Source organism: Mauremys reevesii, linkage group 2 (assembly GCF_016161935.1).
Source record: "Mauremys reevesii isolate NIE-2019 linkage group 2, ASM1616193v1, whole genome shotgun sequence".
Classification (NCBI taxonomy): Eukaryota; Metazoa; Chordata; order Testudines; family Geoemydidae; genus Mauremys; species Mauremys reevesii.
Window position 1 is genome coordinate 42,269,757 of NC_052624.1, and position 15,498 is coordinate 42,285,254.

General features: G+C 44.2%; 2 protein-coding genes across 10 annotated transcripts in view; one reads left to right on the forward strand and one right to left on the reverse strand.

Annotated features, from left to right (window-relative positions):
* The window catches only part of SLC25A40 (solute carrier family 25 member 40), a 90,745-nt gene extending 84,668 nt beyond the window's left edge, over positions 1 to 6,077 (reverse strand). Inside the window, exons 1-2 of one of the 4 annotated variants that reach the window (XM_039523532.1) lie at positions 5,943 to 6,077; positions 4,423 to 4,527 (exon numbers count right to left, since the gene is read on the reverse strand). Coding sequence is in view for 1 of the 4 variants with exons in the window: in XM_039523531.1 (XP_039379465.1) it covers positions 5,892 to 5,917 (26 nt within the window). In the remaining 3 variants the exon portion in view is untranslated. The other 3 variants (XM_039523533.1, XM_039523531.1, XM_039523534.1) reach the window with 3 other exon arrangements.
* An 11-nt stretch (positions 6,078 to 6,088) lies between these two features.
* DBF4 (DBF4 zinc finger) overlaps positions 6,089 to 15,498 on the forward strand; it is a 40,096-nt gene continuing 30,686 nt past the window's right edge. The window contains exons 1-3 of one of the 6 annotated variants that reach the window (XM_039523527.1): positions 6,089 to 6,187; positions 6,572 to 6,667; positions 9,739 to 9,917. In XM_039523527.1, the coding sequence (XP_039379461.1) occupies positions 6,622 to 6,667; positions 9,739 to 9,917 (225 nt within the window). In that variant the 5' untranslated portion in view covers positions 6,089 to 6,187; positions 6,572 to 6,621. Of the gene's footprint in view, positions 6,237 to 6,571; positions 6,668 to 9,738; positions 9,918 to 15,498 lie in introns of all 6 variants that reach the window. The other 5 variants (XM_039523530.1, XM_039523525.1, XM_039523528.1 and 2 more) reach the window with 5 other exon arrangements.

Consider the following 15,498-nt stretch of genomic DNA (forward strand, 5'->3'; position numbering starts at 1 on the left):
GTTAGAAAATGTATTTGTTCTACAGCTTGTTCTGAAAAAATATTAGATCTAAGTTTACTTAAATAAATATTAAAACAAAAACTCAGATGCTTAGTTAACTGTAGATTTTTAATACCTTTTAAACATTAAAAATAAAGAGGCTCTAATCCATGTCCACATCTTCCCCAGCTAGGTGCTCAGCAGCATTTGCTAGTTCAAGTGAAATTGCTGGATGTTGTCAGCACTCTGAAAGCACTGCAGGCCATATCTCTTCGCTAACCAGCCTAGCAACACCACACTCATGCTGAACAGGAGAAGATATACATTCTACTCCTGAAGGCATTATGCGGCAAAACAATTACAAATTCTGAGCCAAAAAATTAAAAATGCTGCGCACAATATTTCAAAATGCTTCAAGTTTTACTTGTCAAATAAATAAATGCAGAGGTTCCAGCATGACAGTGCACAAAGGTGAGAGATCACCCTGCAGCCTCCCCACCACCCATCCTGGGGACTCGAACTCAGAGGTGAGGCTGCACCTGACCCTGACACAGCACAAGGCCTGGGCCTGCCCCAGAAACACCCTGAGGCCCTACCCTTCTGTGCTAGGCACACCAGGTGTGGGACAGGCAAGATCCAAGTGTGGAGGGGCTCAGTGTGGGGGGATCCAGGTGTGGGGTCAGAAGATTCTGTGGGGACAATCTGGGTGCAGGCAGCTCAGTAGGGGGTCTAGGTGTGGGGGGATCTGGATGCACAGAGGCTCGTTGGATGGTGGGGGTTCCAGGTGCAATAGGACTCTGCAGGGGCTTCCAGGTGAAAGTGGTTGGGGCTCAGTGAAGGGGTCTGAGTGCTGGGGGAGTGGGGCTTGGTGGGGATCTGCGTGCAGCTAATTGGGGGTCAGTGGTGTGAGGGCTCAGGGTGGTGCAGGGGTGTGTTGCTCATCAGAGTGGGGGGGTTGAGTGCAAGCAGCTCAGTGAGGGGTGGTCTGGGTGCAGAGGTGGGGGTCTGGAGGCAGGCGGTCTGGGTGCAGAGGGCTCCAGATGCAGAGGATGAGGTTCAATGGGGTGAGGTTAGGCTATGGAGGGCTACGGGGGCTCTGAGTGTACGGGCTGAGGCTTGGTGGGGGTGTCTGGGTATGGGAAGCCCAGATGCACGGGGGCTGGGCAGATGGGGGAGCTGAGGAGCAATGGGAGCAGGAAGCGTGGAGGATGCTGAGCTTCCTACAGCTGGGGGAGGTTTCTGAGGGTGGGTCTGACACAGCCCCAGTCACTCTTTGCAGGGAAAGAGGAAGTCCTATCCTCTCCTGCCTCCACCCCAGCTGGGATTAGCAGCTGATCCCGGCTCAGGGTAGGAGCCACTGGCTGGGGTGTGCCCAGCCCTGTGGTGATTTACCACTCCGCTGGCTGCTCCGGGTGCCTGAAACGATGTACCTGAGCAGCTAGGGAGGGCTGCATGACTGCTCTTGCATCTTCCCTTTGCTTCCCTGACAGAAAATCATTTTTCTGTGGGGAAGCAAAGAAATCTACAGGGGACATTAATTCTGCGCACACACAGTGGCGCAGAATTCACCCAGGAGTAATGTTTCCCTGCAGAATTTTACAACATTGTCTTTATGGAGGAAGAGCATTTGCCCCACACCATTCTCTGGGTGTGATCTGTAAGGAAAGGGTGCAACCATTCAAGAGCAGCACATCCATCCCTACTGCAATCCAAGAGCAAGTCAATAATACCTCATGGTCAGCACTACCAATGGCTAACAGATCTAACAACACCAGCATGGACATTTTATCCATCACCAGGAAGAGATCATCTACCAATGCAATTAGGGTTGTTTTTACCCCTTATACAGGTCTGTACCCAGACTGAAAAGACTCAAAAAGAACTGAGGCATCTGGGTACTCAGGCTTCTCTCATAAAAAACTTCTCTATAATCTTACCCAGATATAGAACATGCAGTATTGACCAATAGTTAATGAGATTGTTGACATCAAGTTTTCACTTCTTGAACAAAGGCCAGGAGAAGCAAGCAGGCTGTCCTCATGAGCCAGGAAAGCCACAAGTCCAAAGAATAGTATGTGGGACAAGTATGATCTAAAAGTCAAGGCATGTCTTACTAAATGTACATATAACTAATGCAGCTATTTTACTGATGTTGAAAGTGCTTGTAAATTTTAAAGGGTTCTAGATAAATGCTGTGTTTTATTATTTGTCTTTACTACCTAATGACTTTAATCTCCCCATTATAAAAGCTAAACTTAACTGGCTACATGATGCAGACAAATCTCTTTAAAACTCTTCTAGAGCAGTGATTTTCAAACTGCGGGTTGCGACCCAGTACTGGGACACAGAACGTAAGGCACTGGATCGCAGCGGCTCTGGCCAGCACCGCCAGCCGGGCCATTAAAAGTCCCATCAGCAGTGCTGCCCAGCTAAGGCAGGCTAGTCCCTACCTGTTCTGACACCGCGCTGTACCCCAGAAGCAGCCAGCAGCAGGTCCAGCTCCTAGGCAGGGAGGAGAGGGGGCGCACAGGGCTCCGTGCACTGCCCCCACCCCAAGCATCAGCTCCACACTCCTATTGGCCAGAGGTGGTGCCTGAGGGCGAGAGCCACATGCCTCCACCAAGGATCCAAACCTGCTGCTGGCCGCTTCCAGGACGCAGCACAGGCCGTGGTACCAGAACAGGTAGGAAGCCTGTCTTTGCACCCCCGCTGCCCAGGAGCCACCTGAGGTAAGCCCGTGTCCCAGCCGCGTGCCCCAGCCCTGACCCCACCCAAACCTGGAGCCCCTTCCTGTACCCTAAACCCCTCATCCCTGGCCCCACCCCAGAGCCTGCACCCCCAGCCCAGAGCTCTGATCCCCTCTCACACCCCTACCCCAGCCATGAGCTCCCTCCAAACCCAGAGCCCCCTCCTGCACACCAAACCCCTCACCCCCAGCCAGACCCCAGAGCCTGCACCCCCAGACCAGAGTCGACCCCCTCCCGCCATAGTTTTATTGAAGGTTGTCCTTGTTGCTGCCATTGGTACCTGGCAGAAGGGTTACTATACCTGAGACCCTCTGGAGCTAAACGCATGAGCTTCTACTTCATGAGCTAAAAGACATTTCTGTTTACTCCTGGGGGAATTCTGCACCACTGCAGAATTCATGTTCCTCACATATTTATTTGTTTCCCCTGCATCCAGATCTCCCAAGACCTACACCACCCACTGAGCTGCCTGCACCCAGATTGTCCCACACAGAATCCTCTGACCCCACACCTGGATCCCCCAACACTGAGCTCCTCCACACTTGGCTCCTGCCTGATTGAGCTAGCCTGCCTGCCTGCCCTACACCTGGTGCACCTGGCGCAGAGGGGCAGGGCCACAGGGCATTTCTGGGGCAGGCCCAGGCCTTGTGCTGCATCAGGGTTGGGTGCAGCCTCATCACTGAGTTCGTGTCCCTGGGATGGGGAGACTGCAAGGTGATCTCCCACCTTCATGCACTGCCATGCTGGAGCCTCTGCATTTATTTATTGACAAATAAAACTTGCAAAATTTTAAACTATTGTACTCAGAATTTTTAATTTTTTGGTGCAGAATGCCCTCAGGAGTATCTATTAGCCAAGACTGTAGCAGACTCATCATTCTCTCGGGTGCCTAGCCACCAGTAGAGGGGGACATAGTGCCATTTTGAGCAAGCAGGGGGTTACCTTATAAACACCCAGTTTCTGATTTTTTTAAAAAATTCTCAACCGTGTTGCAATAAAGCAGGATTCGTTAGGAAAAAATACATTTGAACTGATGGAGCACTATAACAAACCTCTGGTCCAATTCATTAATTACATGATATATTTCAAGTTTCAACAGAATTCTTATCACTTCATGAAATATAATTGCATAGAAAGCTATAACTGCAAAACAGCAGTAGATTTACCATTGTTGGCAATTATTTTCTTGCATCTGCAAAGTTGATCCTGTTCTTTGTTTTCCTTATTCAAAAATAATTATAATATTGTTTTCTTTGAAGGTTGTGTTAATGCAAGGAGTCTACTAATCATAAGCAACTCTTAAAACAAAACAAAACAAAACCCATGACAAGCCAGCATGCATGCACGATGGTGAAGGACAGGAAAAGGTTTGAGCATAACAAGATTATAAAAATGGAGCGTGGGATGCCATAAAATCATATACATCAGGAATAGATGGGAACCCTTGTGTCATCAAATTTTATATAACCTCTTTTATAGCATTTTCACTGACGGTATCTCAGCAATCTTTCTACTTAGGCCTGACCTAAACGAGAAAAGTTAAATCCCTAAAACTATGATTGTTTCACGACTGGACAACAATGGTCAGATCTAGTGGTCGGAGCAGGAGTCGGGCCAAGTCAAGTAGCAGGATGTCAGAGTCCAAGACAGGCCAGAGGACAAATTAAGAGTCAGGATGCAGGCAGGGGAAAGTTACCAGGAGATGAGGGTCAGATGCCAGGTTACAAACAGCAATCGAAGAGCAAAGCCAAGGACAGACCAGGGTCAGAAGCTGGAGTCAAGGGTCTAGTGCAAGCAGAGTCTAGAGTGGGTAGAGGGAAGGAGGCAGTCAGTCCACATTGTTGCTCAGATGCCCTCCCCTCTTAGCTTCCTGGGTTAAGTACTGGTATCAGCCAATCAGTGGGCTCCAAAGGGCCACCACTCGAGTACTGCTGGGAAGTGCTTCCTGTCAAACCCAGCCTCAGAGAGTCCTCCTGTAGGAGCCCAGCCTAAGTCTCCACTAGCCATGCAGCAGCACAGAATTCCTATGGTCCCAGGTCCCAACACTGTAGGTTCTTACAGTCTCATACAGGTATTTTTTTTGCCTTGTCCGATGTAGTTAAACAGTATAAGCCCTAGTCTGGGCACAATTATATCAATATTACTTACCTTGCTTCCTGAAAAGTATATGCATTTTATATCAATATAGTTAAAGCAGCAAAACTTTCTAGTATAAACAAACCCAACCTCTAATGGTTCAGAGTCTTTATGTCTAAACAGATCTTCTCACAACCTCATATACTCCAGAGAGTCCATGTATCACCCCCAAAAGGCTGGTATCATTCATGCCCCCATAGGCTTTCACCGGGAAAAAGGTGTGCTCATAACTTGGGTGAGCTAACTCAAGTTCACTAGGATTTTCCCTTGAATTAGCTAACTCTAGTTAAGAACACACTCTCCCTACCCCCAGTAAAGATAAGGCCTCAGAAACTCCAGTCCTTGAAACTGAAGGGATATAATCAGCCCCTCCTCAAGATCATGTCCTCCTACAGATTTCTGCTCACACCCCAGGCTGAAGAGAATTTGCTCTCCCCATAGAAAAGCTCCTTCACCTCACCCCACAAGACACAGTTCCCTTTAGGAACATCAGCCTCTACTACACACACACACCACTCCCACTCTACCCACACAGACTCCATGTCCCCACACTGGTGACTACAACCCACACTCCTTCCCCCAACAGCATTCCCCACTAGTGACTATAGCCCCCTCTCCTTCCCCCCACTAGGGACTATGCCCCCTTTCTTCCCCCCACACCATCCTCCACTAGTGACGACAGCCCCCACTAGTGACTACAGCCCCCACTCCTTCTTCCCCCACACCCTCCCCCACTAGTGACTATAACCCCCACTCCCTCCCCATTAGTGATTACAGCCCCCACAGCTTCCCCCACTCCCTTCCCACTAGTGACTACAACTCCCACTCCCTTCCCCCCACACCCTCCCCCACTAGTGACTACAATCCCCACTCCCTCCCCACTAGTGACTACAACCCCCACACTCTCCCCCACTAGTGACAACTGCCCCCGCTCATTCCCCGTGCACCATCCCCTCAGGATTGCGGCCACTGATAGACAATGTCGCTTCCCCACTTAGGGACCTGTGCCCCCTACAGCAGCGTTCCCACCCGCAGAGCTCGTCCCCCGAGGCCATCAGCCGCCCGCACGCTGCCCCGTACCGGGCTGTTGGGAGTCAGGAGCCCGCTCCCCAGTCACTCTGCTCCCAGCACTGGGGGGAAGGGCAGCCCCGGCGCCGGCATTCCCCTCTGCAGGGCGGCGCCGGCCGTGCCGCCTCCTCAGGGGGCGGTGCTAGTCAGCCCCGCCCGCCGGCGGGCCGCGCAGGGAAGGAAGGAGGCCAGGGTAGTAGGCCCCTGTTGAGATCGGAGTCGTGAGGCGGGAAAGCACCGAGAGAGCTACTGGCAGGGTGAGAGCGCCTCGGTCACGGTGGCCGGGGCTCGGCCTTAGAGCCCACGGTGAGCGACCAGCAGCAGCTGGGGGAGAGGGGCAGCGGGAGCGGTGGCTGAGGCGGGGGTGACCGTTGGGAGCGGGGCAGAGGAGCGATGACTGGGGCGGGGGTTGAGCGTTGGGAGCGGGGACGAGGGAGCGATGACTGGGGCGGGGGGTGACCGTTGGGAGCGGGGACGGGGAACAGAGGCGCGGTGGCTGGGGTTGGGGTGACTGGGACTTGGAAGTAGCAGTGTGTTGGGGATGGGCGCCAGGGAGCAGTAACTCGGGGTGGAGAGTGCATAGGCTGCCTCTGTCCCTCTCCTGGGCCTTTAATCTCTCTCTTAAACTATTTCTTCTGCAGGTCATAACCCTCGAAGGAAGGCGGGCAGAAAAATGTGACTCACCAGGAAAATGAAACCAAGTGCTATGAAGATTAGCAACAAAGGACAAGTTACACGTAGGTGATGGTCTTTCCCCATGTGACTGTAAGCTATTATGGAAAGCAGTTCAAAGTGATTGTAAATCTCATTCAGTTGCTGAAATGGATTTTTTTAACAAGTTAATTTAGGTAAATTGCTAACTGGGAGCTGCTTTTCTCAAATCTTTCAAATAACAAGGGAGCTACACTTAATTACCAGCTATGATGGGGCCTCAATCCAGCATTTTGTCTCCTGGTGGGCTCAAGGATCTAGGAGCATGGCACTAGTTCTAAGACTGAAGCCTGATGTACCATTTCCTATAAATGCGTAAACATGTTTAATTTTATTTGTTCAGATAATAACACTGCTTCAATGGGACTAACAAAAACTCAAACACAAAATGGATAAAGGAATATCTCTGCTGTATTTGTAAACACCACCATCTTCCAGTAATTGAAAATTCAAAAGAAAACTGAAATGGTTAGGTCAGGTGTCAGCAACCTTTCGGAAGTGGTGTGCCAAGTCTTCATTTATTCACTCTAATTTAAAGTTTCGCATGCCAGTAATACATTTTAATATTTTTAGACGATCTCTTTCTATAAGTCTATAATATATAACTAAACTATTGTTGTATGTAAAGTAAATAAGGCTTATAAAATGTTTAAGAAGCTTCATTTAAAACTAAATTAAAATGCAGAGCTCCCCAGTCCAGTGGCCAGGACCTGGGCAGTGTGAGTGCCACTGAAAATCAGCTCGCGTGCCGCCTTCGGCCCCCGTGCCATAGGTTGCATACCCCTGGGTTAGGTTTTTAAAACCTTTCTCTCTGACGTTGGAAGCTCAATACTGCTTTATGCTGATAGCTGAGAACAAAAAGTGAAACTGACTAGAAATAAGTGAAACTGGTTAGCCTGTTCATTGTACAAGCTGTCTGAAGTGCTGAAAATAAGTAATTATATATATGGAAGAGTAAATTAGGCCTAGGCCCTATAAATTGCTCCATGCAGGCAGAGACCCCTTTCCCTCCATTGACATCATTAGACCTGGCAGCAGATCCATCCTCACAGAGCAGCTTGCAGGAATGAGGCTTTTGGTATTAAAAATGTATTTGTCTTGTTAATTTCTGGTATTAAAGTAACCTAGATAAGATAATTGATATATAAATTATTTGAGTTACCTTTCATTTTCCCTTTAAGGTCCCACTCTTGCAAGTTGATTCATCCAGGATGAGGTCTTTTGCAGTCAGTGGGGCTCATGGGTGCATAGGTCTACCTTCGGTAATGGGAGACAATTTGTGTAGATCATTTTACAGGATCATGGCCTTTGTGTGGTTGCAAGATAAAGTTAATCCCCCACTTTTTGAGAAACTTTTTTATTTTAAATTATATAATATGCTGGAAAGGTGGAGTTTTATGGTTTGATCTTTTTTGCAATCTGTACTCATAACTCAAGTTAATCTATTGACATCCATGACACTATTCATATGAAGAAAATTCTAATCACAGGATTAAATTCACTGTCTCTAATCTCTTGAGTAAGCTATTAATTTGCATGTTTAAGGGCTTGATCTTACAATTATGTTTGTCTGGGTGGATCTACTGGGCTCCAGAGAGGTCCACACGCACCTATCTAGTTGAAAGGCTGGAACCGTATTGTGGTTTGTTTTAGGCATATTTTAAATTGCACGCCCTTCAAGGGGAAGAGCTATTTTTGTTGTCTAAAAAATTTGTTCATAAAACTAATACTGTGATAAAACCTTATGTGACTAATCATGTGCATAAAGTAAAACTTATGTAAATGTTTGCGCCCACCATTATTTGGGATACCGCACATGAGTGTTTCCTGTAGGTGCTACCATAATACTATTGTAACTTTATTTAATCATATTATGGCAACTCCTAGAGGCCTCCACCCAGTATGGAATCCCATTGTGTTAGGCAGTGTACGTACATATAAGAAAGGAAAACCCATGTCACGGTGTTTTTACAATCTAAATACAAATGACTGACAGAGCAGAAGAAAAGACATTATTAATTTAAAAAAACATACTTAGCTTTTTTAATATAGTATGTTTGCAAAATTTTAATCTGAAGTCCCGTGGAAATAGTTCTTCCATGAGTGATTGCAATATGACTTCTCTAAATTTTTTCTTCAGTGAGATATTACCCTAAAGTTCTTTTGCGGTTTAGAAAAGTGGAATTATTGATTGGCTATTAGTTGTTTAGATCCAAATTCTGCCCTCATTTAGTTCCCTATCCAGTTCTCAGAGATTTAAATGGGAGTTGGATTGAGTTCTTTTACCTGTTTAACAAATCTGAAGTCAAGTGACAGAACAGAAACTAATCTTCTTTTTTGATATTTTGTTTGCCTTTAAATATGTTTTGCAGATAGCATACCCAAACATAGTATTGCTACTTTAAGGGAATAGTAAAGAGAGGTACTTTCAGTTCCCAGAACATTGTCCTTGATGATACCAGTAAATTTTCTAGTGGTGTATCATTACAAACACAATGTAATATTTGGCAAATGGGGTGGAAAGAAAAGAGGACATTATACTGCTAATGGTAAAAAAGAAAATCAACTGTAAAAGAGGATTTTAACAGAACTGTAAGGACTTAATAACAATATCCACTGAATTCACTGGAAATCTTTCTACTGCCTTCAGTGGGTTTTGGATCATGCCCTAAGAGAATAATTTGAATTAATTAGGCCCCACACTTGCAAGTACTTATGCACATGCTTAACTTTAAACTGTGAGTAATCCAGCTGCATGCTTAAAGTTAAGGATATGCATAAGTCTTTGCAGGATTGGGGCCTTTGTTCCCCTTTAATATTAGTGTCACTGTTCTTAAATTATTTTGGATAGGCATCAAAATGTCTTCTGAATAATGAACAAAACTTGAATATTGTATTGTGTTAAAGCTAGGTTCTCTATTATTTTTAAGATACTTTTCTTTCTTGTATGCTTTAGGGTCACAGTTCATCAAAAATATATCCTGCTCATGCAGAACCTCGGCTTATCCTTCCCCTACTCTCCCTACTTGAATTTGGTCTTGTAAACACACAAGTACATACAATATAATCCTATTCAAATTATTTACTCTTTTGACAGCAGGTGGAACGCAAGGAAAAACAGAAAAAAATAAACCTTCTCTGAAAACTTTGAAAAAAGATACCACAAAGACAGAGAAATCTAAATATAAGCCACTTACTGGGAAGGTGTTTTATCTTGATATTCCGTCTAATGTGATCTCTGAAAAATTAGAGAAGGATCTTAAGGAACTTGGAGGGGTAAGTTAAAAATCATATGTGTTTACAAAAATAATAGCAAGTCCTGGATATTTTCCCAATACATTATGTTCTGTATATACATGGCTAAAAATGAATAATTAAAAAACTATTGTTAAGTAATTTCATATTCTATATGTTTTTCTCATTATTTATAATGAACCCTTAGTTTAACACTAAAAATAATTTTCTTAGTCAATGTTTTTTTCTATTTTAAACGGAGCTGGTAGCATTGCCTATAAGATTGTCATCCAATACTTTCCATTTTAAGACCTTGTTTTCAGTTACTTATAACTGTGCCTAACTCTAACCATTTTGGCTGAAATTTTCTGTGCTGGGTGTCTGTATCAGACTGAATTTTTATTTGAAAGTTTGTCTAATTGGGTTAGTTGTTTCCAAAAATGAGTTTAGGGGAAAATATGTTGTTTTGCCCATGTTTAAAACATTCTTACAGCAGTTTCATTGAGAAGCTCTGGTGTCTCCATGCCTCAGAGCAGACTTTGCGAGGAGGTCACATTGGTGCCAGGCATGTGCCTTTTGCTGTCCACATGAAATTTTGCTTAAATTTGGCCAAGTAATGAGCCTCACAAAAAATCTCATTTTAAAAATGCTCAGAAGTGACTTATTGGATTTTGGTAGCTAAATTCTCCAAATATTTCATCTGAGCATGCTTCAGCCCAAAGCTGCAAGGACTGGATAGTTCTTTCCCTGCAGTTGCTTCTCTGTGCTGTCAGAGGCAGTATCTCTTGTGTGGCCAGCACTCCTGGCTCCCCAGGCAGCGAGGAGCGGGAGGTGACCTGATTTGAATTCCGGGGGTTGGGGGTGTAGTGATATTAGTGTGGGGTGTTGCAGGAGCCAGAAGGTGGCTGGGGAAGTAGGTGCTGCAGGGTGGAGTGTTTGGATATGAGCAAACTGGGGGGTTGGGGAGCATGAAGAGGTTATGGGGCTGGATAGGATCAAGGATGGAAGTGGGCTGGAGCTGGGAAGTGAGCAGAGAGGGTGGGGGGCAAGAACAGTGCCATGGGGTGGGGGGTTGGATAGGAACAGAGGAGGAGGGGGCAGGAACCCAGGGATGGATGGGAAAGGGGAGGAGAACAGGATGGGGGCACAGAGACAGAATGACTAATAGCCACCACAGCACACTCCCCTACAGAACCCAGGAGTTCTATGTTTCTGTATTCCTCTGCTGTGAAACCCACTGGCAAAGTGTATGTTTCAGCCCATTGTAGTGGTTGGTTTACATACAGGATAACAGCCTTCTACTGCTACCAGTTATTCTGTTATCTTAAGATATGGTCTTTGCGATGAATCTATAGGTCCAGATTCTGCTGATGACCCAAGGTGGGGGTCATTATGCTTCCACTGTACAGAATTTCTTTTTAGTTTTCCCCCAAAAAAACTACATTAAAAGAACATTAAGATTGCAAAGTCAAGCATTCAAAAGTTAGGAAATGCCACAATAAACATTACCCATGCAACCTTAAATACAGACCCTTTGTACATATGCATTATTAGATAGTCTTTAATTACTCAGTCATGCAGAACCAGATTGATGCATAGGCAAAGTAGGTACGTGCCTAGTACCCAAATTTGTGGGGTCGGGGCCAAAATGGGTTGTGATTGTTTTTTAAACAGTGATGCTGATTTGCATGCACACTGAAAAAACTTCATTCACTTGAGTGAATGGCATTGCAACGTGGTGCACGGGATTACAGCACCACTCGGGTTTGCCCTACCTTTGTTATGGTGAGCAGCACCCTGAGCAGCTGTTCCTGGCAGATCCACAACATGGCCAGCCCAGTCGCGATGAGTGTATTGTATGGCCATATGTTGTTTATATTAGAAGGTAGGGACCCGGAAGTATGTGTTTGCCTACGTCCCAGTGATGGGTTAATCCATCCCTGCAACCATGCACTTTTTTTTAATCACAGGATGCCATTTCATACAATGCTCAGGTTGGACAGTGATCTGGGAAGGAATCAAGGTTGTCTAATAAATGATGATGTCTGTAGGATGCCAGCCTCATTTGTAAGAGAGTTGAAATGCGCATAGAAGGAGGCAAGGGATTGTGGAAAGTAACAGAATTGTTTTATGCTGAAATTGAATTCTGGAGACCTGGAGTCTATCCCTGCCTCTGTCAAGAGAGTTCCTTTGTGATTTGAGGCAAATCATTTTCACCAGAATTTTCACAATTAGCCTCTAATTTTCTGAGTATGCATAGTGAATGGGGGGAGGGATAGCTCAGTGGTTTGAGCATTGGCCTGTTAAACCCAGGGTTGTGAGTTCAATCCCTGAGGGGGCCATTTAGGGATCAGGGCTAATTATAATTATTATTATTTATTATTTATTAATAATCTGTCCTGCTGTGAAGGCAGGAGACTGGACTCAATGGCCTTTAGGTGGAGGGATAGTTTAGTGGTTTGGGCATTGGCCTGCTAAACTCAGGATTGTGAGTTCAATCCTTGAGGGGGCCACTTATAGATCTGGGGCAAAATCAGAACTTGGTCCTGCTAGTGAAGACAGGGGGCTGGACTCAATGACCTTTCCAGGTCCCTTCTAGTTCTATGAGATAGTTATATCTCCATAAACACCTGGGTCCAGATTTGCAGAAATGCTGAATGCTCACAACTGAAGTTAATTAGAACTATCTTTTCAACATAGTGTTTATAAAAATATTAAGTACTCTGAAAAATCAGGCCTCAGGTGTCTCAAATTGCACAGTTACAGTTAATGCACAATTCTGATATTTTGGACCTTAATCTGTCTGTAACTTAGTTCCCCATCTGTAAAGGAGGGTAGTAATAGTACCTAATCACACAAGCATGTTGTGAAGATAAATTTATTAATATCTGTGAAATACTCCCATCCTATGGTGAGAGCACCATAGAAAAGTTGAAGAGGAAATTAATAATTTTGTATTTGGTACAAGTTTTGGATGATGCACATTAAATATTTAACGTGCAACACATTTAATTAAAAGGATAAAACAGAAATATTGAATAACTACTCATTCAGTAATAAGGCAGGGTCCCCTGGAAAAGTGGTGTGTGATAATGTAATTAGACAATAGTGGGAGTGAATTAAATGATCATTGAATCTCACGAATAATTTCATGTGCTTCCAAAAAAAAACAACCAACCTCACCAACCGCCAACAAGAGGAGTTGGGGAAAGGTGAATGTGAATTTACCAAGCCTGAAAGTGCTTTAAATTTTGATTGTCTCAGAACATAGCGTCTTAGGGTCTAGGAATTCACTCTGAATGCTGCAAAATATTGTTTAAAATGCAGTCTAACATCTCCTAATTACCTTAATAAATAGACAAAATAATTGAATTTTGGATAAAAATGTTTTTTAATTAAAAAAAAAAAATTTAAAAATGGAAATTATTTATCTTTTTACAAGTTGCTTATTCTTTACTTCCTGTTTTATAGTTTTAGATGGCTAAGTGGATATTTAGTACTTGTTTCTTTAATTGGTTATCTAATTGTTAGTAGAACTTCTGATTTTACATTAAAGAATGCTACTAAGAAGTTTCACACTTAAAATGTTAATCTGTGCTGCAAAAGACATGTCCAGGACCTCATTAGCATCCTTGCTAGAAGAACAATAAAAACTCAGACACAAAATGGATAAACAAATATCCCTGCTATATTTGTGAACACCATCACCCTCCAATATATTGAAAATCCACAAGTCAAGACAGCTGAAATGCTTTGACTAGGTTACATTCCTCCATATTTTAAGCCATTGAGACTTGTGCTCCTAAATCTAGGAGATGCTTTTGAAAATCCCAGCCATAGGTATCTAAAGAGTGGGCTTCTTAAGCTCCTGTTTTTGAAAATGATGACTTGTGTGTATAAAAAAGTTCACAATGTTAATGTATTGAAAGTCTGAGTAGTTTTTCGTTTTTAAAACTGAAGTAATTTTATTTTGAAGTGAGAGAGTTTAAGCTGAGAAAAAAGTTTCTAATAAAAATACAATTTTAGCTGCTAATGCTGCATACACTTAGGCACATGCATAGTGGAAATCAATGGGACTATTTATGAGAGTAAATTTACGTACCTATTTAAGTGTTTGCAGGGTCAGGGCCTTAATTTTTCAATATTTTGTTTTTTTGCCTATAGCACTTTTGTAAAATTCGAAGAAGATATCCTACCAATCATGATATTTCTTTTTTGTAAATAGCATCTATAATTTAGTTCATTTATAAATTTTAATCTAAAGTTGCAGTAACACAGATTTTCAACTTTGTTTTATGAAGTCTCAACCTGATTTAAATCAGTTATTTAACAAAAAAAACTCAGGTGATATCAACCATAATTTAAAGCAGTGATTTATTGGCTTGTCTCAGGGTAGAACAATTAAAGGAAAAAAATTAGTAATTTGTTATTTTTAATTGTGAATTAAGTCTCCCATACATAGGTACAACAGTGTATTATTACCTTACAACAGTTCAATTATTTCTAAAACAGCTTGAAATTCATATGTAAATAACATTTTTTTATAGTGGCATTCATCTGTGAATAGGTCAGGATTCCCACAAATTTTATAGGCCTTCTGTTGCTGAGAGCAAAAGTTCAAAATCAAATATAAGGAAGCAGACTGTTCAGAACTAATTTTGCATGTTTTTTAGCTCTTAGAAATACTTTAATTTTATAATATTGTGGAGATTTACTATGCTATGCAATGTCAATGGTGATTTTTAATGATTTTATTTTTATTATAAGTGCTCAAACTGTTTTCATAGTTAGGGTTTGAGCTTACTCGGAAGAGTTGTTCTTTTTTGATTCTTTCTAATTGAGGCATTTCAGAATTTTTTTACTCTGCTACTCTCTAGTTCTCTTGCCATCTTTTCCTTATTTGTCAATTCTTCTGGGGGATCTGATTAGAAAGTAAAAATCAGCACAATTGTACTTAAGCATCTGTGAAACTGAGTAAGTTTGTCTTATCACTTACACCGGGGTGGGCAAACTTTTTGGCCCAAGGGCCACATCTGGGAATAGAAATTGTATGGCAGGCCATGAATGCTCACAGAATTAGGGTTGGGGTGTGGGAGGGGGTGAGGGCTCCAGGGTAGGGCCAGAAATGAGGAGTTCTGGGTGTGGGAGGGGGCTCTGGGCTGGGGTGGGGGACTAGGGTACAGAAGTGGGGGGTGAGGGCTCCAGCTGGTGGTGCGGGCTCTGGTGTGGGACTGGGGATGAGGAGTTTGGGGTGTAGGAGGGTGCTCTCGACTGGGACTGAGGGGTTCAGAGGGTGGGAGGAGGATCAGGGCTAGGGCAGGTGGTTAGGGTGCAGGCTCCAGATGGGGTGCAGGTTATGGGTTGGGGTGGGGATGAGAGGTTTGGGGTGCAGGAGGGTGCTCCGGGCTGGGATCAGGGGGTTCAGAGGGCGAGAGGGGGATCAGGGCTTGGGGTGCAGGGAAGGGCTCAGGTGCAGGCTCTGGGCAGCGCTTACCTCAGGCGGCTCCCGGAAGCAGCGGCCGTGTCCCCCGTCTGACTCTTACACAGAGCTGCAGCCAGGTGGCTCTGCATGCTGCCCCATCCGCAGGTGCTGCCCCATCCGCAGGTGCCACCCCTGCAGCTC